General features: G+C 49.9%; 1 protein-coding gene across 2 annotated transcripts in view; it reads left to right on the top strand.

The window, feature by feature from the left end:
* numb (NUMB endocytic adaptor protein) overlaps window positions 1-23,008 on the top strand; it is a 586,620-nt gene that overhangs the window by 109,984 nt on the left and 453,628 nt on the right. The window contains exon 1 of one of the 2 annotated variants that reach the window (XM_045760090.2): window positions 19,382-19,424. The exons of the other annotated variant lie outside the window; for it this stretch is intronic. Within the exon in view, the coding sequence (XP_045616046.2) occupies window positions 19,386-19,424 (39 nt within the window). The 5' untranslated portion in view covers window positions 19,382-19,385. Of the gene's footprint in view, window positions 1-19,381; window positions 19,425-23,008 lie in introns of those variants that run through there. 2 annotated transcript variants of the gene reach the window in all.

Below are 23,008 nucleotides of genomic sequence, written 5' to 3'. Positions count from 1 at the left end.
GTGGTGGGTGAGGGGGGGGCAGGGTTGTGTGGGTGGTGGGTGAGAGAGGGGCAGGGTTGTGTGGGTGGTGGGTGAGAGGGGCAGGGTTATGTGGGTGGTGGGTGAGAGGGGCAGGGTTGTGTGGGTGGTGGGTGGGTGAGAGAGGGGCAGGGTTGTGTGGGTGGTGGGTGGGTGAGAGAGGGGCAGGGTTGTGTGGGTGGTGGTTGGGTGAGAGAGGGGCAGGGTTGTGTGGGTGGTGGTTGGGTGAGAGGGGGGCAGGGTTGTGTGGGTGGTGGGTGAGAGAGGGGCAGGGTTGTGTGGGTGGTGGGTGAGAGAGGGGCAGGGTTGTGTGGGTGGTGGGTGAGAGAGGGGCAGGGTTGTGTGGGTGGTGGGTGAGAGGGGGGCAGGGTTGTGTGGGTGGTGGGTGAGAGGGGGGCAGGGTTGTGTGGGTGGTGGGTGAGAGAGGGGCAGGGTTGTGTGGGTGGTGGGTGAGAGAGGGGCAGGGTTGTGTGGGTGGTGGGTGAGAGAGGGGCAGGGTTGTGTGGGTGGTGGGAGGGTGAGAGAGGGGCAGGGTTGTGTGGGTGGTGGGTGGGTGAGAGAGGGGCAGGGTTGTGTGGGTGGTGGGTGGGTGAGAGAGGGGCAGGGTTGTGTGGGTGGTGGGTGGGTGAGAGAGGGGCAGGGTTGTGTGGGTGGTGGGAGGGTGAGAGAGGGGCAGGGTTGTGTGGGTGGTGGGTGGGTGAGAGAGGGGCAGGGTTGTGTGGGTGGTGGGTGGGTGAGAGAGGGGCAGGGTTGTGTGGGTGGTGGGTGGGTGAGAGAGGGGCAGGGTTGTGTGGGTGGTGGGTGGGTGAGAGAGGGGCAGGGTTGTGTGGGTGGTGGGTGGGTGAGAGGGGGGCAGGGTTGTGTGGGTGGTGGGTGAGAGGGGGGCAGGGTTGTGTGGGTGGTGGGTGAGAGGGGGGCAGGGCTGTGTGGGTGGTGGGTGAGAGGGGGGCAGGGTTGTGTGGGTGGTGGGTGAGAGGGGGGCAGGGTTGTGTGGGTGGTGGGTGAGAGGGGGGCAGGGTTGTGTGGGTGGTGGGTGAGAGGGGGGCAGGGTTGTGTAGGGTGGTGGGTGAGAGAGGGGCAGGGTTGTGTAGGGTGGTGGGTGAGAGAGGGACAGGGTTGTGTGGGTGAGAGAGGGGCAGGGTTGTGTGGGTGAGAGAGGGGCAGGGTTGTGTGGGCGAGAGAGGGGCAGGGTTGTGTGGGCGAGAGAGGGGCAGGGTTGTGTGGGCGAGAGAGGGGCAGGGTTGTGTGGGCGAGAGAGGGGCAGGGTTGTGTGGGCGAGAGAGGGGCAGGGTTGTGTGGGCGAGAGAGGGGCAGGGTTGTGTGGGCGAGAGAGGGGCAGGGTTGTGTGGGCGAGAGAGGGGCAGGGTTGTGTGGGCGAGAGAGGGGCAGGGTTGTGTGGGCGAGAGAGGGGCAGGGTTGTGTGGGCGAGAGAGGGGCAGGGTTGTGTGGGCGAGAGAGGGGCAGGGTTGTGTGGGCGAGAGAGGGGCAGGGTTGTGTGGGCGAGAGAGGGGCAGGGTTGTGTGGGCGAGAGAGGGGCAGGGTTGTGTGGGCGAGAGAGGGGCAGGGTTGTGTGGGCGAGAGGGGGGGGCAGGGTTGTGTGGGCGAGAGGGGGGGGCAGGGTTGTGTGGGCGAGAGGGGGGGGCAGGGTTGTGTGGGTGAGAGGGGGGGGCAGGGTTGTGTGGGTGAGAGGGGGGGGCAGGGTTGTGTGGGTGAGAGAGGGGGGCAGGGTTGTGTGGGTGAGAGAGGGGGGCAGGGTTGTGTGGGTGAGAGAGGGGGGCAGGGTTGTGTGGGTGAGAGAGGGGGGCAGGGTTGTGTGGGTGAGAGAGGGGGGCAGGGTTGTGTGGGTGAGAGAGGGGGGCAGGGTTGTGTGGGTGAGAGAGGGGGGCAGGGTTGTGTGGGTGAGAGAGGGGGGCAGGGTTGTGTGGGTGAGAGAGGGGGGCAGGGTTGTGTGGGTGAGAGAGGGGGGCAGGGTTGTGTGGGTGAGAGAGGGGGGCAGGGTTGTGTGGGTGAGAGAGGGGGGCAGGGTTGTGTGGGTGAGAGAGGGGGGCAGGGTTGTGTGGGTGAGAGAGGGGGGCAGGGTTGTGTGGGTGAGAGAGGGGGGCAGGGTTGTGTGGGTGAGAGAGGGGGGCAGGGTTGTGTGGGTGAGAGAGGGGGGCAGGGTTGTGTGGGTGAGAGAGGGGGGGGCAGGGTTGTGTGGGTGAGAGGGGGGGGGGCAGGGTTGTGTGGGTGGGAGGGGGGGGGGCAGGGTTGTGTGGGTGGGAGGGGGGGGCAGGGTTGTGTGGGTGGGAGGGGGGGCAGGGTTGTGTGGGTGGGAGGGGGGGGGCAGGGTTGTGTGGGTGGGAGGGGGGGCAGGGTTGTGTGGGTGGGAGGGGGGGGCAGGGTTGTGTGGGTGGGAGGGGGGGGCAGGGTTGTGTGGGTGGGAGGGGGGGCAGGGTTGTGTGGGCGGGAGGGAAGATTTAATGTGTGAGAGAGTAGTCTGGGGTTGGCGCGGGGTACCTAGATGGGATCTTATCTGCCTATCAGCAGCACTCTTATCTTGTGTGTGTTGTGACACACTGCCTCTCCACCACCATCAATACCACAACCACCACCATCACCACCAGTCGTCAACCACAGTACGTGAACATGAGACACCGGTGGTAACCGAGTGCTCAAATGAGCCACAGAGACGTTAGAAAATTTTTTTGTCAGTGTCAGAGTAGTTAACAAATGGAATGCATTAGGCAGTGATGAGGTGGAGGCTGACTCCATACACAGTTTCAAGTGTAGATATGATAGAGCCCAATAGGCTCAGGAACCTGTACACCTGTTGATTGACAGTTGAGAGGCGGGACCAAAGAGCCAGAGCTCAACCCCCGCAAGCACAACTAGGTGAGTTGTTGTTGTTTTAAGATTCGCTACTTGGAACAAAAAGTTCCAAGTAGCACGGGCTATGGTGAGCCCGTAGTGGATGTACTACTAGGTGAGTACAGTCTACCCTTCCTATCCCCTCACTCCTCCCTCTTTTCCCACTCTCGCTCATGGAACGATATGGCCAGTCGTTCCAGTCGGGCCCCCCGCGACTGGCCCGGGGCCCCCCGCGACTGGCCCGGGGCCCCCCGCGACTGGCCCGGGGCCCCCCGCGACTGGCCCGGGGCCCCCCGCGACTGGCCCGGGGCCCCCCGCGACTGGCCCGGGGCCCCCCGCGACTGGCCCGGGGCCCAGGAAGGTGGCAAGAGAAGGATTCTAACCATTAAGGAAGACATGGCAGTAACCGAGGAGGGAGAGCAGCAGCGGGAAGCATTATATGTAAATAAAGCATAATGAGCAGAGCGGATATAGCCGTAGATATTAAGGGAAACAGAAGGTGTACTATGTTACCTTGTAACTCAAGTCTGTATATTGTGCTGTTAGAGTAGGGAAGCCCTGGCAGTTTGCAAATCCGCTAAGGTGACGCTCATTATAGACATGTGGGAGGTATACAGCAGTAGACATTGCAAACTACTGGAGAAGGTAATCAGTAAGATGATGATGGAGTATCTGGAGGTTTTATTTTGTATCTAAAAATAAAAAATAAAGATCTAAAATTTATCTGAAATCGCACAGCTACAAAGATTAGACAGGAAGCAGCAGGATGGATTCTGTGGCGTTCCTTTCCTCGTTAGTGGGAGCATGGCCGAACACCTTCCTCTTAAACGCCACCACCTTTCCACACAACTCTTAGAATGTCCGTTATTGACAGCGACCTCCTTCACTCTCTGCCTGTTGAGCCTGCGTCCAGACCCAACTGTGTGTAAGACGACGGCTCACATAGCCGTCGACAACACGGCTTCTGTCCACCAGGGTAGAACCATTATATGTGATTATATGTAATTGACTATCCAGTGCTAACATGAAGGCACATTACTGTTAGTTCCCATGTGTAGTGTAGGGCGCCGTCATTCCTTTACCAGATTATTATATTCAGGAAGGGCAGCTAGCCTTCACTCTTCAGTCCGTAAGTGAAACTAGGCACGGAATTTAGGTTGAAAGCTGCTTTAATCAGTGGTAAACATTCCATGTCAGGCCCTTACGAGAAGTCGACAACACCACCTACAGTGGACGTCAGATTTATGATCACTAGGACTTGCTCCTCAGTAGCAGCTGTATAAAAACTCTCAAACTTCCCCCGTCCCTTCCCTTCCCCCCTTTTTTTCCTTCCCTTTTCCTTCGTTCCCTTCCCCCCTTCATTCCCGTCCCTCCCATCCCTTCCTTCATTCACGTCCCTCCCATCCCTTCCTTCATTCCCGTCCCTCCCATCCCTTCCTTCATTCCCTTCCCTCCCATCCCTTCCTTCATTCCCTTCCCTCCCATCCCTTCCTTCATTCCCTTCCCTCCCATCCCTTCCTTCATTCCCGTCCCTCCCATCCCTTCCTTCATTCCCGTCCCTCCCATCCCTTCCTTCATTCCCGTCCCTCCCATCCCTTCCTTCATTCCCGTCCCTCCCATCCCTTCCTTCATTCCCGTCCCTCCCATCCCTTCCTTCATTCCCGTCCCTCCCATCCCTTCCTTCATTCCCGTCCCTCCCATCCCTTCCTTCATTCCCGTCCCTCCCATCCCTTCCTTCATTCCCGTCCCTCCCATCCCTTCCTTCATTCCCTTCCCTCCCATCCCTTCCTTCATTCCCTTCCCTCCCATCCCTTCCTTCATTCCCTTCCCTCCCATCCCTTCCTTCATTCCCTTCCCTCCCATCCCCACTCTTCACACAGAGGCAGGTGTCGCGGCGAGAAGTTTCCGCTGACGTTTATAATCAGGCTGATAATTAAAGTCAAGTAGGCCGACTTAGGCCTTCAGTTTTAGTAGAGAAAGTTATGACCAAATGTCCACACACTTGTACACCTGACTGTCAGTGTTGTGTGGTGGGGGGCGGGGCTGTGTACCACCCGAGACGCATCTCCTTCAACAGTGTGACCAACTTGAAGATCTTGGAGTAATCATGTTAGATTAATCATGTTATTCCATCATGATCTTGGAATAATCATGTTAGAAGGTCTAGTGTTCAGAGTAACCTGGCCTCTCCAGCGGTACACCGCATCTTGAAGAATAAATCTCCAACGTCAAAATATGATGTACTATCAATCATAGCGGCTTGTAAGATTGACGCGCTGTCCCCGTTTTCTATTTATGGGTCCTCGGTTAGGTTAGGTTCGGGTAGTTTTGTACATCATTTTTGTGACGTTGTGACAATTGTAAAGGGCGTGCTGTTTAAGTAGCACATCGTGCGAAGACAGCGGCTGGCTGGGATAGGGTGCGTGATGAAAACATTAAAAAGTGGGAATTGCTCGCCCGTCATTACTTGAATGTTGTGAAGGCAAACAACATTGGGAGAGAGGACATCATGAGGCAATATGATCACATATTACAAGATGCCCACGAGTATATTAAACATACTCGAAGGAAGGAAGGAAGGAAGGAAATATCAAGGGAAAGCGCCAAGCCATTACGACTATAAAGCACTTGGAAGGGGTCAGGATAAGGGTTGGGAATGGAACGGGGGAAGGGAATGGTGCCCAACCACTTGGACGGTCGGGGATTGAACACCGACCTGCATGAAGCGAGACCGTCGCTCTACCGTCCAGCCCAAGTGGTTGGACTAAACATACTGGAGAACCACAGGTTCTCTCAAGCTGAGGGATAACAGAGCACAGATAAAAAAGAATAAGTTGGGAAAGGAAGGAGCCAGAGCAATGTAAGGAAGTGGTGGTGTGGTTGGAGTGTAGTAAACAAGGATGGCTTCTTCCACCCCTCTGCGGCATGAAGAGAGAGGTGGAAGAAGCCATCGTTGTTGACAGCTTCATGAGCATGTGTAGTCGTTACGTTGTTTGGCCGTGAACCATTTGTGGGGACTGGGACCTTCCGGTCCACTATTGGCAGTGGCCTGGCGGCTCCAGGTTCTTTGCCCTGCAGCTGTTTTCCTCGTGCTGTGCCTTGCGGCGTTTGTGGGATATTAGAGTATACTTGGGATATATGCAGCATTTTGACCATTTCCCAGGATGCCACCCACAACAGTTGACTAACACCCAGGTTCCTAATCACTGCTAGGTGAACAGAGGCAACGGGTGTAAGAAGACTTCCCCATACGTCTCGCCCTGCCTCGTTCGAAATGTGGGAACCGACCTGTGAGATTTATATTTATTTAATTTATATGAATTTATATTTACGTTAATTTATATACTTCGATAGCAATTTGTATAATGATAAGTGGACTGTATTTCTGCAATAATCTCTTAATCTCACAAATCGATCCTCTACACATTAGGGGGGGGTTATTAAATTAATATATATGCAGCCAATCAAACTACAGTAATAGCTACATACATTGATGAGGTTCCTTATCTTATAGTACAGCAGGTTAGTCCACCAGGTATAACTAGGGTGTAGACACCAAATTATCCTCTTTGAGGCAGCTTCCATCACCCAGTAACTGGTGCACAAAATCTTGCATCCTCGTCTTGACCTGTCAAAAGTGCGCTAGCTGTGAAGCCAGATACCTATATATGACAAGTTATATCAGAGAAAACACTATACAGAACATTGAAGACCTGGCTTAATTACCTTTAGTATGAGGCGATTTCGCGATCTAACCGGGTCACCCTATATCCTGACATTAATGGCCATAAATGAATGATAAACGGGTTTCGGATAGACTTAACTTGAATTTGTAGACAGCGTGTTGACAATGGTACACCTTTGGCTTCCATAACACTACGTCCAAGTAAAATTAACAGGAGCCGAATTTGCTCCCGTGTGAGCCTCTGGTCTCAATATACAATGGCTGTTTAACACTCCATACTATTGACGTTACTGGCCGACATTGTCCAGAATGATAGGAGCCGTATTTGCTCCATACGTCTCGGAGGTGACACAACAATGGCAGCCCTCCTTCCTCCCTCTGACGCCTGGCTTACATTGTCCACATTTCAGAAAGTGATAGAAGGGTCACATTTACTCTACTTTAATATTGATAATTAAGTTAATTTATATAAGATGTTTTTATGATGGTAAAGTCCAAAGACTAATGTATTTAAGAATAATTCCCAGCAGAATAGCTGGTGAATTATAATAGTATGTGGTGATGATATCCCGTTTTCTTTAGACGGTAATTCCACTACAAGTTACGTTTTCTATGGGTAACTTGTTGGTAATACAGCTATTATCTGTATGATTATTAAATGGTGTCGGATTTTCCGACACGAAAGTCCGGTGTAAATGCGCAAGGTACAACGGCTACGAGGCGGGTCTTTGGAGCTGGAGCTTACAGCCAGTAGACTAGGTAACAAAAGCACAACCAACTGCCTGCATCCACTCACCCTCGGCCATCCGGCTACACAAGTTACAACTTGGGACTGTGATATGGTTGAGCTTTACGATTAAATAGTGTTGACCAGACCACACACTAGAAGTTGAAGGGACGACGACGTTTCGGTCCGTCCTGGACCATTCTCAAGTCGATTGTGTTAAATAGTGTTGTGGTATGGTAGGTGGTGGTCAACAATGACTGAGCCATCATGTGGTGTGATGTTGACACGCATCATGCCATCCACTCAGTGAGTCACGGGCCACAACACTACTAGGTGGCGCGGGCAGCTGCGGGAGAAAGTGTTACCTTCAGGTGGGTCCCTGGATGTTCCCCCCCCCCCGCGCGGACCGGTCTGCACCTAGGCCTCCTGGTTATCTGCTCGACCAGGCTGAGCCGCTAGGACTTAATAGCTTAATAGCCTCGCTAATAGCTTTGGTGGTTGTGTTTCTCGGTGCAGACTGTCACAATAACGAGGCTGAACACAGAGACATCAACCCACAACTCTGAAAATTGAGGACGACGTTTCAGTCCGTCCTGGACTATTCTCAAGTTGCGCTTAGTTCTCGGTGTTTGATATTCTAGGTGGCGAGGTGGTGCGTGGTTCACACTAACTAGAACTCATGTCATACATTGCACACGTTCCTCCTGCGTTAGGCTTGAAGCTCTGTCATGCCTCCTGTTGACATTTACTGTAAACTCTGCTGTTCCTTGACGACATTTACGTTGAGGTCTGCTGTATCTTCCTGGGATTAACGGCTCCACGGCCCGGTCTCCAACCAGGCCTCCCGGTTGGTCGTCTGGTCAACCAGGCTGTTGGACGCGGCTGCTCGCAGCCTGACATATGAATCACAGCCTGGTTGATTAGGTATTCTTTGGAGGTGTTTGTCGAGTTCTCTCTCGAGTTCTTTAATCGGTCTGAATAATTAAGTTGATTTATAGAGTGGATTCTAGCGGTAAGGGTTCGTTGGACGCTCTCCAGGTCAGCAATATCTCCGTCTCTGAATGGGGCTGTTAGTGCAACTGTTACCTATCGTTCGTTACGGCTCGTGACCCTACAGTAGCCAAGCTTTAATTACGTCTAGGGATACCACTGCTGCTCTCTTAAGCGGGTCACCAGTATAACCCCATGAATGATAACAGGCACAGAATTAAAAGTATATCTCCCTTAGGACTGAAGAAATATACGTATGCATTTTAATATATATATATATTTCATATACATCTCAATATTGTATATATGAACAGTGGGTCACTATTAAAGCAAACATCAAATATTGTCTCTCCCAGAATAAAAATCTACTACATGACACAACAACAAGTAAACAGACTTATCTCCCACATGTTACTCTTCCTGGTCCCTCGAAGCTACTGAACTCTCGCTCTGTCGCTTACCCATAATTCTCTCCCGTCTGCCTCATCCAGGAGGAGGGATGGAAACTAAGGACTTTTTAATATTTAAAACTAATTGAACAACCACTTGTTCTCAAAACACACAAGAATGCAAATTACAGATAATAGTTACTTACAAAATATATAAGTACAATGCCACCTGTTTAATTACAGAAAATAAACAATTATATATACTAAATAAAAGTGACATCTGGAACTTCCAAACTGAACAGGTCCAGCTTCCCGAATCTAACAGGTATTAGACGTGTGCAAAGCAACCGCGCTCCTGTCTCCACTGACGCTGCCACACCACACGATAATTTACAAAAACACAATGTGTGTACATATACAGGCAATGATATAATGGAACAAAACAAGTTATTTTAAATTTATATACGTATTCTGCTAGGAGTACGTAACAGCAACAATACTCCACCCTAGAGAGCACTAGTGCCTGGAAAAGTATCATTGATATGGCTTCCCTTGTTTGGAAGGTCCTTGTTATCCCACCTGTCATTTGTCTTGCAGTCGAGACAGCTACTTTGTGTTCTGTAAAGGTAAGGTCTTCAGACATGATTACTCCTAGATCCTTAACATTTTTTTCGTTCTATAGTGTGATTTGATTCCGTTTTATATATGGTTTCCATTTTTAAATTTGTTATTTTTCCATTTTCCGTTCTCTTCACATATGCTAAATCAAAATTAAAAACAGTGCATGAAGGTTCATACACTGAGGATGGCAAAGAAATTAGTGAAATCCAAATGAGGATTGGGGAGGATGAGGAAAATTAGTGAAATCCAAAGCTGTATGAGGACATGTTTAGCGCTCGTTGAACAGCATGAAAGTTGAAGATTCGGACAACTTTTTAATGCGTGACCTCCACAACCCAGGCCAACATGGATTTAAAGCGGGAAGATCATGCCTCTCACAGCTACTTAACCACTACGACAAAGTCGCTGAGGCATTAGAAGAAAAACAGAATGTTGATGTGGTATACACAGACTTCCTAAAGGCATTTGAAAAATGTGACCATGGAGTGATAGCGCACACAATGAGGTCAATGGGAATAACTGGTAAAGTAGGACGCTGGATACTCAGTTTTCTGTCAAACAGAACACATAGTGACAGTCAACCATATAAAGTTACAGCTTTGTATCATCCTTTGCAGATGATACAAAAATCAACATAAAAATTACCTCTGCTGAAGACATTGAAAAACTACACGCAGATATTAATCGAGATTTCGACTGGGCAGCAGAAAATAACATGTTTAGCAGTGATAAATTCCAGGTACTCAGGCACGGTAAAAATATGGACCTTAAACATAATACAGGGTACAAAACACAATCAAATGTACCCATAGTAGGAAAGCAGCATGTAAAGGGTTTGGGAATAATGATGTCTGACGACCTAACGTTTAGGGAGCATAACCAAGCAAATATTGCGTCAGCCAGAAAAATGATGGGATGGATTACAAGAAATTTCAAATCCAGGGATCCCATCACAATGGTTGTACTATACAAATCACTTCTACTGTCCCGTCTTGAGTACTGCTCAGTACTCGCTTCCCCCTTCAGAGCAGGAGAGATTGCTGAAATAGAGGGAATACAGAGAACATATACGGCATACATAGACGCGATAAAGCACCTAAATTATTGGGATCGTCTCAAATCTCTCCAAATGTACTCGCTAGAAAGGAGACGAGAGAGATAAAATAATATACACGTGGAAAATACTGGAGGGCCAAGTACCAAATCTACACAGTAAAATAAACAACATACTGGAGTGAACGATATGGAAGAAAATGCGGAATAGAACCAGTGAATACTATATAAACATCAGAGGTCCGCGGTTGTTCAACACCCTCCCAGCAAGCATAAGAAATATTGCCGGAACAACCGTGGACATCTTCAAGAGAAAACTAGATTGTTTTCTTCAAGAAGTGCTGGACCAACCGGGCTGTGGTGGGTATGTGGGCCTGCGGGCCGCTCCAAGCAACAGCCTGGTGGACCAAACTCTGACAAGTCCAGCCTGGCCTCGGGCCGGGCTTGGGGAGTAAAAGAACTCCCAGAACCCCATCAACTAGGTATAGTTTGAGTTAAGTAAGGAATACCTTAAAGACAGGAAGGGCCAGAGAGAGAAGTTAGTCGAGAGCTGCAACAAGAAGAGGGCCGTTCGGGTTGGTATTGGGATGCTTACTGCTAGCAGCCCATGCCAGTGGTCTGGCCGAGGAAATACGGTCTCACATGACGCAAAGCTGAAGATAAGAATATAGGAAGGCTGCCGGAGATGACGGGAAGACCTGAACATGCTTCAGGGCTGGCTGCTCCAAGCAACAGCCTGGTGGACCAAGCTCTCACAAGTAAGAGCCTGGCCTCAGGCTGGGCTTGGAGTAGAACAACTCCCAGAACCCCGTCAAGCAGGAGGGTAGACAGACATTAAGACAGAATGTACACTTCCGTAAGACCTTCAAGTAAGCAGGTCGGACATAACGATCTCTGCACCATAAAATACACACAACAGAATTAATAAAAGATTCACAACAAAGGTTGTTGAAAGAGGATGGAAGCCGAAGAAGGGGGGGTGGATTATAACCAAGAAATTATTAAGGGTAATTGACAGGTGTGAGAGATATGTGGCAAAGCGCACTCGAGGCCACGGGTGGGTGGGTGGGGGTGTGGGTGGGTGTGTGGGTGTGTGTGTGTGTGTACTCAACTAATTGTACTCCCCTAATTGTGCTTGCGGGGGTTGAGCTCTGGCTCTTTGGTCCCGACTCTCAACCGTCAATCAACTGATGTACAGATTCCTGAGCCTATTGGGCTCTGTCATATCTACATTTGAAACTGTGTATGGAGGCAGCCTCCACCACATCACTTCTTAGTGCATTCCATTTACTAACTACTGACATTGAAAAAGTTCTTTCTAATGTCTCTGGCTCATTTCGGTACTCAGCTTCCACCTGTGTCCCCTTCTGCGTGTGCCACCCGTGTTAAATACTCCATCATTGTCCACCCTGTCAATTCCCCTGAGAATTTTGTATGTGGTGATCATGTCTCGCCTAGCTATTCTGTCTTCCAGCGACGTGAGGTGCAGTTCACGTAGTCTGTCCTCATAACTCATGCCTCTTAGTTCTGGGACTAACCTAGTGGCATACCTCTGAACATTTTCCAGCTTCGTCTTGTGTTTGACTAGATACGGGCTCCATACTCCAGGATTGGCCTTACATATATGGTATGCAAGGTTCTGAAGGATTCCTTACACAGGTTTCTGAAAGCAGTTCTGATGTTAGGCAGCCTCGCATAGGCCGCTGATGTTATTCTTTTGATGTGGGCTTCGGGAAACATGTTTGGCGTGATATCAACTCTCAGATCTTTCTCTGTCCGTTTCGTGAAGGACTTCATCTCCCATTCGGTATCCAGTGACTGGCCTAGTTTCATTGCCTTACATTTACTTGGGTTGAACTTTAGTAGCCACTTTTCGGACCATTCCTTCTGTTTGTCTAGGTCATCTTGTAGCCTCATACCATCCTCCTGTCCTGATCCTCTTCATAATTTTTGCATCATCAGCAAACATAGAGAGGAACGAGTCAGATCATTTACGTATATCAGAAACAGTATAGGTCCAAGGACTGATCCCTGTGGGACTCCACTGGTGACTCCCCGCCACTCAGACCTCACCCCTCACGGTGACTCGCTGTGTCTTGTTGCTTAGGTACTCTTATCCAGTGAAGTACCTTCCCTTTCACCCCTGCCTGCATCTCCAGTTTGTGCACTAGTCTCTTATGTGGTACTGTGTCAAAGGCTTTCTGGCAGTCCAGAAATATGCAATCTGCCCAGCCCTCTCTCTCTTGCCTGATTTTGTTGCCTGGTCATGGAACTCAATTAATCCTGTTAGGCATGATTTGCCATCTCTGAACCCAGGCTGATGATGTTAAAAAGTTCTTCCGCTCCAGATGTTCCACTAGCTTTTTTCGCACAATCTTTTCCATCATCTTGCATGGAATGCAAGTTAGGGACACTGGCCTGTAGTTCAGTGCCTCCTGCCTATCACCCTTCTTGTATATTGGGACTACATTGGCCGTCTTCCAAATTTTTGGCAGTTCACTTGTTACCAGTGACTTGTTGTACACCATGGAGAGTGGCAGGCACAGAGCTTCTGCTCCTCCTCTAGAATCCATGGTGATATTCTATCCGGGCCTATAGCCTTTGTCACGTCCAAATCTAGCAGATGCTTCCTCACCTCCCCACTGGTAATCACAAACTCCTCTAGTGGTGTCTGGATTGATGTTCCCTCCCTTATCTCTGGGACTTCTCCTTGCTCTGAGATGAAGACTTTCTGGAATTTCTTATTGAGTTCCTTGCACACTTCCTTGTCGTTTGTAGTGATTTTTTTTGCCCCTATCCTCAGTTTCATTATCTGTTCCTTCACTGTTGTTTTCCACCTGATGTGACTATGCAGCAGTTTGGGGTTGAGTCTTTGCCTTGCTCGCTATGTCATTTTCATATTGCCTCTCTACCTCTCTTTTCACCCTGACGTATTCATTCCTGGCACTCTAGTAATTTTTCTCTGCTCTCTAGTGTTCTCTTGTTTCTAGAGTTTCTCCACGCCCTTGTACTTGATTTGGTAGCTTGCAACTCTGATTAAACAATGCGTTTCTCATCTGCATTTCATTGTTTTCCTTTTGGACTGGGACGAACTTGTCTGCTGCCTCCGTACACTTCTATGTGATGTAGTCCATCATGTCTTGAACCGTCTGTCCTCTGAGCTCTGTTTCCAAAGCTATTTCAGTTAGGAATTTTCTCATCTTCTCATAGGTTCCCTTCCTGAATGCCGGCCTCTTGCTTTCTGGTCCCTTCCTTCAGTACATTAACCCTTCTTCGACCGGATACTCAAACAACAGTACACTGTGATCACTCATTCGCACGGGGGCTTCAAGGCCGATTTTCCTTTTGTCTGAATCGTTCAGTGATAACTAGGTAGAGTCTTGCCAGATCATCATTGCCTCTTTCTCATGGGACCCTTGACATGCTGACTTTAAAAGTTTCTAGTCGCCACCTCCAACAGTTTTGCTCTCCATGTTTCCTCACCTCCATGTGGTTCCTTGTTTTCCCAGTCTATCCTTCCATGATTAAAGTCTCCCATTATGAGCAGATGGGATCGATTTCTACAGGCAGCAGCGGCTGCTCTCTCAGTGATAGTGTTAACTTCCATGTTGTTTCTGTCATACTCTTGCCTGGGTCTTCTGTCATTTGGTGGTGGGTTGTATATCACTGCTACTACTACTCTTGGTCCTCCCATCGTCATGGTGCCTGTTATGATGTCTCTGAACCCTCCGCAGCCCGGGATAACCATCTCCTCGAAACTCCATTCCTTTCTCATCAGTAGAGCCACTCTGCCTCCTCCCCTGCCTTCCCTCTCTTTCCTTATTACAGTGTAGTCCTGGGGAAACACTGCATTCATTATGATTCCTGACAGTTTTCTTTCTGTGAGTCCAATTACATCCGGGTTTACTTCTTGTGTTCTTTCCCCTAAGTTCACTTGCCTTGCTTGTAATCCCATCTATGTTAGAGTACATGACCTTGAAGCACTCTTTTTTTTTTATGTTCATTTTCGGTTTCTGTTGATTCAACTGGAGTTGGGGGGGGGGGGGGAAGGGATGTCTGATGTGGGAAGGGGGTGTGTGTCCAGTGGCACCAGAGGCCACGGGTGAGCCTGAAGGAGGTGGGAGGGGGGGAGTGTGGAGTCGTTCACTAATGTGTTAGGAGAAGTGTTTCAATCATATACATTGTATAAACATTAGTGTTAAGCAAGGTACGACAAAGAGGATAACTGTCATTGCGCTAAGCTACTAATGACTTACAAAGTACAGTGTACGAGTTTTTTTTTTTTTTTTTTTTTTTGGCAGGGATATTGCTATGAGCTGTTGTTAACCTCGATGAGCACAATCATGGAAATACTTGCATGTGGTACGCCAGCCCATCCTCCGAATATGGGGAGGTAAATGTAACAGCACAAGTAAGTGTAATTAAGTACTATTCCTAACAGTCAGGAAAGGAACTTATTACACTTTGTATTAAACCTTACTGTCAATTCGGAGGATGGGTTGCGTACGCATGCGCACCTGTCACTGACTACGGGGGAGTGAGAGCTAGTGTGTAGATCTTTTTTTTACCTCCGCCTCCAAACAGGTTCCGTCTGGTAAAGGAAGTAGATAAACGAATTTTGGTTGTTGGTGATTCCCAGGTGAGGTTACCTTGAGGTGCTTCCGGGGCTTAGTGTCCCCGCGGCCCGGTCGTTGACCAGGCCTCCTGGTTGCTGGACTGGTCAACCAGGCTGTTGGACGCGGCTGCTCGCAGCCTGACGTATGAATCAAAGCCTGGTTGATCAGGTATCCTTTGGAGGTGCTTATCCAGTTCTCTTGAGCACTGTGAGGGGTCTTCCAGTTATGCCCCTTATGTGTAGTGGAAGCGTCTCGGGCTTCTGATGTTGATAGTTCTCTCTCAGAGTACCTGTTGCACCTCTGCTCTTCAACGGGGGTATTCTGCACATCCTGCCATGCCGTCTGGTCTCATGTGGTGTTATTTCTGTGTGCAGGTTTGGGACCAGCCCCTCAATTATTTTCCACGTATAGATTATTATGTATCTCTCCCGCCTGCGCTCAAGGGAATGAAGATTTAGGCTCTTTAGTCGGTCCCAGTAGTTTAGATGTTTTACAGAGTGGATTCTAGCTGTAAAGGATCTCTGCACGCTCTCCAGGTCAGCAATTTCTCCAGCTTTGAAAGGGGCCGTCATTGTGCAGCAGTACTTCCCAGGTGAGGTTTTTGGATAAGGCTTTTTGTGTCAGAGAGAGTAGGAACAGGCAAGGGTTTGCTATCCGGGAGCAGGAATTGGTGATATTGTAAACAACGTGAATGATATTATGGCTGGAAATGGTAAAAAAAAAACATATCAGTGCCGGTGAAAATGATGGACGAGTTTGGAGTGAGGAGCTGATACAGAGGTTTAAGACAGCTATATAATTAGTTAGGAGCAAGGGAGGAATCTCGATCATATGTGGCATTCTTCCAAGATATGGATTTGGAAATGACTGGTTGTCGAGGGCACAAGGTGTCAGTTACTGACCGGCAAATATTGTAAATCAAATGCAATATCAATCATTGATAACTGGGAACACTTCTATGGAAAAAATGCCATGTATGCTCGGGATGGGGTGCATCTCTCTAGGGCTGGGGTGGTGGTGTCAACTGGTTGGAACCTGTAGTAGGAGAGGTTTGTTTGGGTTTAAACTGTTAGTAGATATGGGAATTGATATGGAGAAAGAAGGCAATAAAAGTATGTATTGGTGGGGAAAACAAATTGGCAAAAAAATAAGGGAAGGAGAAGTGCCTCAAAATAACAATACACTTAGGGTACATTATACGAACAGTAGGAGTCTAAGAAAGAAAATAAATTATTTTAATGCTCTTGTCTGCACAGAAAAATACATATTATTGCACTTACCGAAACATGTATATAGAAAACAGAACGATTAGCTAAATATCAAATATGCGAATGTATACAATTTCACACGATAGATATATTAGATGAGGAGGGGGAGTAGCCATATATGTTAGGGACAATTTGAAATGTAGTCTCAAAGAGGGAATCAAAACTGAGCCACACACAGAAACTATTTCGCTAGAAACACACACACACACACACACACACACACACACACACACACACACACCGGTGGCAGAGTTGACAGCACGCTTTACACGTAATCCGGTGGCCCGGGGTTCGATTCCCGGCGCCGGCGAGAAACAATGAGCAGAGTTTTTTTCACCCTAATGCTCCTGTTACCTAGCAGTAAATAGGTACCTGGGAGTTAGACAGCTGTTACGGGCTGCTTCCTGGGGGTGTCGAAAAAAAAAATAGTAGTTAGTAACAGTTGATTGATTGACAGTTGAGAGGCGGGCCGAAAGAGCAGTGCTCAACCCCCGCAAGCACAACTAGGTGAATACACACACACACACACACACACACACACACACACACACACACACACACACACACACACACACGCACGAGTGGGATATAAGGGAAGTTAAGATGGAAGCACCCTTGGGAATGAGTGACCACAGTGTATTGAACTTTGAGTACCTGGTAGAGCTAGGAATTATCTCCCCCCCCCAAAACGAACTAGGAATCAAAAGGCTGGCATACCGAAAGGGAATTATGAACAGATGAGAAGTTTCCTAAGGGAAATACCTTGGGACGAATACCTTGGGACCTTACCTCAGAGATAAGTCTGTACAGGGTATGATGGACTGTTACTCAAAAGTGTCAGGATGCAGTAAACAGGTTCATCCTGGCCCAAAGGGAAAAATCCGAGAAGCAACAGAAGAATCCATGGTATAATAGGGCATGTATGGAAGCGAAGAAACTGAACAAAAGGGCGTGGAGGAACTTCCGGAATAACAGAACACCAGAAAGCAGAGAGAGATACCAGAGAACCAGGAATGAGTACGTAAGGGTGAGAAGAGAAGCAGAGAAAAGTTTTGAAAATGATATAGCAAACAAAGCCAAGACCGAACCAAAGCTACTCCACAGTCACATCAGAAGGAAAACAGTGAAAGAACAGGTATTGAAACTTAGAACAGGCGAAGACAGGCATACAGAGTGACAAAGAGGTGTGTGAAGAGCTCAACAAGAGGTTCCAGGAGGTCTTCACAATAGAACAAGGTGAGGTCACTGTGATAGGAGAAAGGGAGGTAAACCAGGCGGCCTTGGAAGAGTTCGAAATTACGTGAGTGGAGGTCAAGAGACGCCTGCTGGATCTGGATGTACGAAAGGCTGTTGGTCCAGACGGGATCTCACCATGGGTACTGAAAGAGTGTGCAGAGGTACTTTGCTTGCCACTCTCCATAGTGTATAGTAAGTCACTGGAGACGGGAGACCTACCAGAAATATGGAAGACGGCGAATGTGGTCCCAATATACAAAAAGGGCGACAGGCAAGAGGCACTGAACTACAGGCCAGTATCCTTGACTTGTATGCCATGCAGGATGATGGAGAAGATCGTGAGGAAAAACTTGGTAACGCATCTGGAGAGAAGGGACTTCGTGACAAATCGCCAACATGGGTTCAGGGAGGGTAAATCTTGCCTGATTGGCTTAATAGAATTCTACGACCAGGTGACAAAGATTAAGCAAGAAAGAGAGGGCTGGGCGGACTGCATTTTCTTGGATTGTCGGAAAGCCTTTGACACAGTATCGCATAAGAGGCTGGTACATAAGCTGGAGAGACAGGCAGTTGTAGCTGGTAAGGTGCTCCAGTGGATAAGGGAGTACCTAAGCAATAGGAAGCAGAGTTACGGTGAGGGGTGAGACCTCCGATTGGCGTGAAGTCACCAGTGAAGTCCCACAGGACTCTGTACTCGGTCCTATCTTGTTTCTGATATATGTAAATGATCTCCCGGAGGGTATCGATTCATTTCTCTCAATGTTTCCGGACGATGCCAAAATTATGAGAAGGATTAAGACAGAAGAGGACTGTTTGAGGCTTCAAGAAGACCTAGACAAGCTGAAGGAATGGTCGAACAAATGGTTGTTAGAGTTTAACCCAACCAAATGTAATGTAATGAAGATAGGTGTAGGGAGCAGGAGGCCAGATACAAGGTATCATCTGGGAGAAGAAATTCTTCAGGAGTCAGAGAAAGAAAGAGACTTGGGGGTTGATATCACGCCAGACCTGTCTCCTGCAGCACATATCAAGAGGATAACATCAGCGGCATATGCCAGGCTGGCCAACATACGAACGGCATTCAGAAACTTGTGTAAAAAATCATTCAGAACTTTGTATACCACATGTCAGGTCAATCCTGGAGTATGCAGCCCCAGCATGGAGTCCATATCTAGTCAAGGATAAGACTAAACTGGAAAAGGTTCAAAGGTTTGCCACCAGACTAGTATCCGGGCTGAGAAGTATGAGCTACGAGGAGAGACTACGGGAATTAAACCTCACTTCGCTGGAAGACAGAAGAGTTAGGGGGGACATGATCACCACATTCAAGATTCTGAAGGGAATTGATAGGGTTGATAAAGACAGGCTATTAAACACAAGGGGCACATGCACAAGGGGACACAGGTGGAAACTGAGTGCCCAAATGAGCCACAGAGATATTAGAAAGAACTTTTTTAGTGTCAGAGTGGTTGACAAATGGAATGCATTAGGCAGTGATGTGGTGGAGGCTGACTCCATACACAATTTCAAATGTAGATATGATAGAGCCCAATAGGCTCAGGAATCTGTACACCTGTTGATTGACGGTTGAGAGACGGGACCAAAGAGCCAGAGCTCAACCCCCGCAAGCACAACTAGGTGAGTACACACACGCACGCAAGTTCCCCCCTTTCTGTGCGGGGGGGGGGCAATCTTGATTAATAAGTTGGTATATATAATAGAGCCTATAATAAAGAGGATAATAAAGGTAAGTAATTATCTAAACTTAGGTTAATAACTGTTATATTACTAAAAGTTAAACCAATAATAAATTACAAGGAGAGTATGTATAATTATTAAAATCTTTATAATGTAGATGTAACTTATTGGTGTAATTATGGTGTAGTAAGGGACTCTCCCGCACGGCTCTCATCTGTGCTTCTGTTTTCCAGGTAAATGTGGGAGCAGCCGCCTCCGGACACACAACACACTCAGGTATTTAACCAGAGATTGATACACTGTTGTGGGGGGGGGGGTGGTGGCTGTTGTGGGGGAGTGATGACTGTTGTGGGGGAGTGGTGGCTGTTGTGGGGGGGGGTGTCTATCATGGGTCCCCCCCCCCCTGCCCCACCTCCACGGATACAGTGTGGTGTCTGTGGCATCCTTGAGTCAGGCTTCCGTCTTCCAGAAACACTATGCGTGCTAGTGGCTGTACAAGATTGTATATATCAATGTCTATACTGTTGTATATATAAATAAATAAAAATTAAACGGAGCCACACACTGTTAGCAGGTTTTTGTGACGGATTGAGTGAACAGTCAGAATTTAGAATGGATCTCATTTTAATTTAAATAGAGCTGGGGGGGGGGGCATTATTTTTCAAAATTTTGGCACAAAACAGTTTGTGTAAATCACGAAAATTATCACGTGATGAAAAATGTGGCAGTCGACCACGGAGGAAGAATTGAAACCATCTTCATCCACCTTCATCCATCTCCATCTTCAGAAGGAATCAGAAGATATATTAATATACGAAAGTACTTAAGGAAATTCCTGTTTACAATTCTTCCTCCGTGGTCTGACACTGAAACAAAACAGAGCATTAAGTAGAACTCTTATAAATAGAAGGTAATCTTAGTTGCTGTCTCATGTTAACAATTCTGACAGTTCTAGGACAAGACATAACATAAGACACGATAATAAACAACAGATGGTATAAAGGCAATAGGTTAAGCCTTCACCTGCCGGTGGTGATAACTAGTTGTGTTTGCGGGGGTTGAGCTTCAGCTCTTTGGTCCCGCCTCTCAACTGTCAGTCAACGGGTGTACAGATTCCTGAGTCACGTTAGTGTGTGCGTGTGTCTCGCGGGAACCAGGACCACCACCACCTCGCCGCAGCCCTTTACTAGTCATATAATATATATATATATATATATATATATATATATATATATATATATATATATATATATATATATATATATATATATATATAATATATAATATAATAATTTTTCGGTGCTGGTGCACAGCCGTTATTGGCTGCCGTTGGGGCACAGCCGTTATTGGCTGCCGTTGGGGCACAGCCGTCATTGGCTGCCGTTGGGGCACAGCCGTCATTGGCTGCCGTTGGGGCACAGCCGTTATTGGCTGCCGTTGGGGCACAGCCGTCATTGGCTGCCGTTGGGGCACAGCCGTTATTGGCTGCCGTTGGGGCACAGCCGTTATTGGCTGCCGTTGGGGCACAGCCGTTATTGGCTGCCGTTGGGGCACAGCCGTCATTGGCTGCCGTTGGGGCACAGCCGTCATTGGCTGCCGTTGGGGCACAGCCGTCATTGGCTGCCGTTGGGGCACAGCCGTTATTGGCTGCCGTTGGGGCACAGCCGTCATTGGCTGCCGTTGGGGCACAGCCGTCATTGGCTGCCGTTGGGGCACAGCCGTCATTGGCTGCCGTTGGGGCACAGCCGTTATTGGCTGCCGTTGGGGCACAGCCGTTATTGGCTGCCGTTGGGGCACAGCCGTCATTGGCTGCCGTTGGGGCACAGCCGTTATTGGCTGCCGTTGGGGCACAGCCGTTATTGGCTGCCGTTGGTGCACAGCCGTTATTGGCTGCCGTTGGTGCACAGCCGTTATTGGCTGCCGTTGGGGCACAGCCGTTATTGGCTGCCGTTGGGGCACAGCCGTTATTGGCTGCCGTTGGGGCACAGCCGTTATTGGCTGCCGTTGGGGCACAGCCGTTATTGGCTGCCGTTGGGGCACAGCCGTTATTGGCTGCCGTTGGGGCACAGCCGTTATTGGCTGCCGTTGGGGCACAGCCGTTATTGGCTGCCGTTGGGGCACAGCCGTTATTGGCTGCCGTTGGGGCACAGCCGTTATTGGCTGCCGTTGGGGCACAGCCGTTATTGGCTGCCGTTGGGGCACAGCCGTTATTGGCTGCCGTTGGGGCACAGCCGTTATTGGCTGCCGTTGGGGCACAGCCGTTATTGGCTGCCGTTGGGGCACAGCCGTTATTGGCTGCCGTTGGGGCACAGCCGTTATTGGCTGCCGTTGGGGCACAGCCGTTATTGGCTGCCGTTGGGGCACAGCCGTTATTGGCTGCCGTTGGGGCACAGCCGTTATTGGCTGCCGTTGGGGCACAGCCGTTATTGGCTGCCGTTGGGGCACAGCCGTTATTGGCTGCCGTTATTGGCTGCCGTTGGGGCACAGCCGTTATTGGCTGCCGTTATTGGCTGCCGTTGGGGCACAGCCGTTATTGGCTGCCGTTGGGGCACAGCCGTTATTGGCTGCCGTTGGGGCACAGCCGTTATTGGCTGCCGTTGGGGCACAGCCGTTATTGGCTGCCGTTGGGGCACAGCCGTTATTGGCTGCCGTTGGGGCACAGCCGTTATTGGCTGCCGTTGGGGCACAGCCGTTATTGGCTGCCGTTGGGGCACAGCCGTTATTGGCTGCCGTTGGGGCACAGCCGTTATTGGCTGCCGTTGGGGCACAGCCGTTATTGGCTGCCGTTGGGGCACAGCCGTTATTGGCTGCCGTTGGGGCACAGCCGTTATTGGCTGCCGTTGGGGCACAGCCGTTATTGGCTGCCGTTGGGGCACAGCCGTTATTGGCTGCCGTTGGGGCACAGCCGTTATTGGCTGCCGTTGGGGCACAGCCGTTATTGGCTGCCGTTGGGGCACAGCCGTTATTGGCTGCCGTTGGGGCACAGCCGTTATTGGCTGCCGTTGGGGCACAGCCGTTATTGGCTGCCGTTGGGGCACAGCCGTTATTGGCTGCCGTTGGGGCACAGCCGTTATTGGCTGCCGTTGGGGCACAGCCGTTATTGGCTGCCGTTGGGGCACAGCCGTTATTGGCTGCCGTTGGGGCACAGCCGTTATTGGCTGCCGTTGGGGCACAGCCGTTATTGGCTGCCGTTGGGGCACAGCCGTTATTGGCTGCCGTTGGGGCACAGCCGTTATTGGCTGCCGTTGGGGCACAGCCGTTATTGGCTGCCGTTGGGGCACAGCCGTCATTGGCTGCCGTTGGGGCACAGCCGTCATTGGCTGCCGTTGGGGCACAGCCGTCATTGGCTGCCGTTGGGGCACAGCCGTCATTGGCTGCCGTTGGGGCACAGCCGTCATTGGCTGCCGTTGGGGCACAGCCGTCATTGGCTGCCGTTGGGGCACAGCCGTCATTGGCTGCCGTTGGGGCACAGCCGTCATTGGCTGCCGTTGGGGCACAGCCGTCATTGGCTGCCGTTGGGGCACAGCCGTCATTGGCTGCCGTTGGGGCACAGCCGTCATTGGCTGCCGTTGGGGCACAGCCGTCATTGGCTGCCGTTGGGGCACAGCCGTCATTGGCTGCCGTTGGGGCACAGCCGTCATTGGCTGCCGTTGGGGCACAGCCGTCATTGGCTGCCGTTGGGGCACAGCCGTCATTGGCTGCCGTTGGGGCACAGCCGTCATTGGCTGCCGTTGGGGCACAGCCGTCATTGGCTGCCGTTGGGGCACAGCCGTCATTGGCTGCCGTTGGGGCACAGCCGTCATTGGCTGCCGTTGGGGCACAGCCGTCATTGGCTGCCGTTGGGGCACAGCCGTCATTGG

This window comes from Procambarus clarkii, chromosome 66 (genome assembly GCF_040958095.1).
Source record: "Procambarus clarkii isolate CNS0578487 chromosome 66, FALCON_Pclarkii_2.0, whole genome shotgun sequence".
Taxonomy (NCBI): Eukaryota; Metazoa; Arthropoda; class Malacostraca; order Decapoda; family Cambaridae; genus Procambarus; species Procambarus clarkii.
Note: the sequence above shows the minus strand (reverse complement) of the source record. Positions and strands in the feature narration are given on the sequence as shown.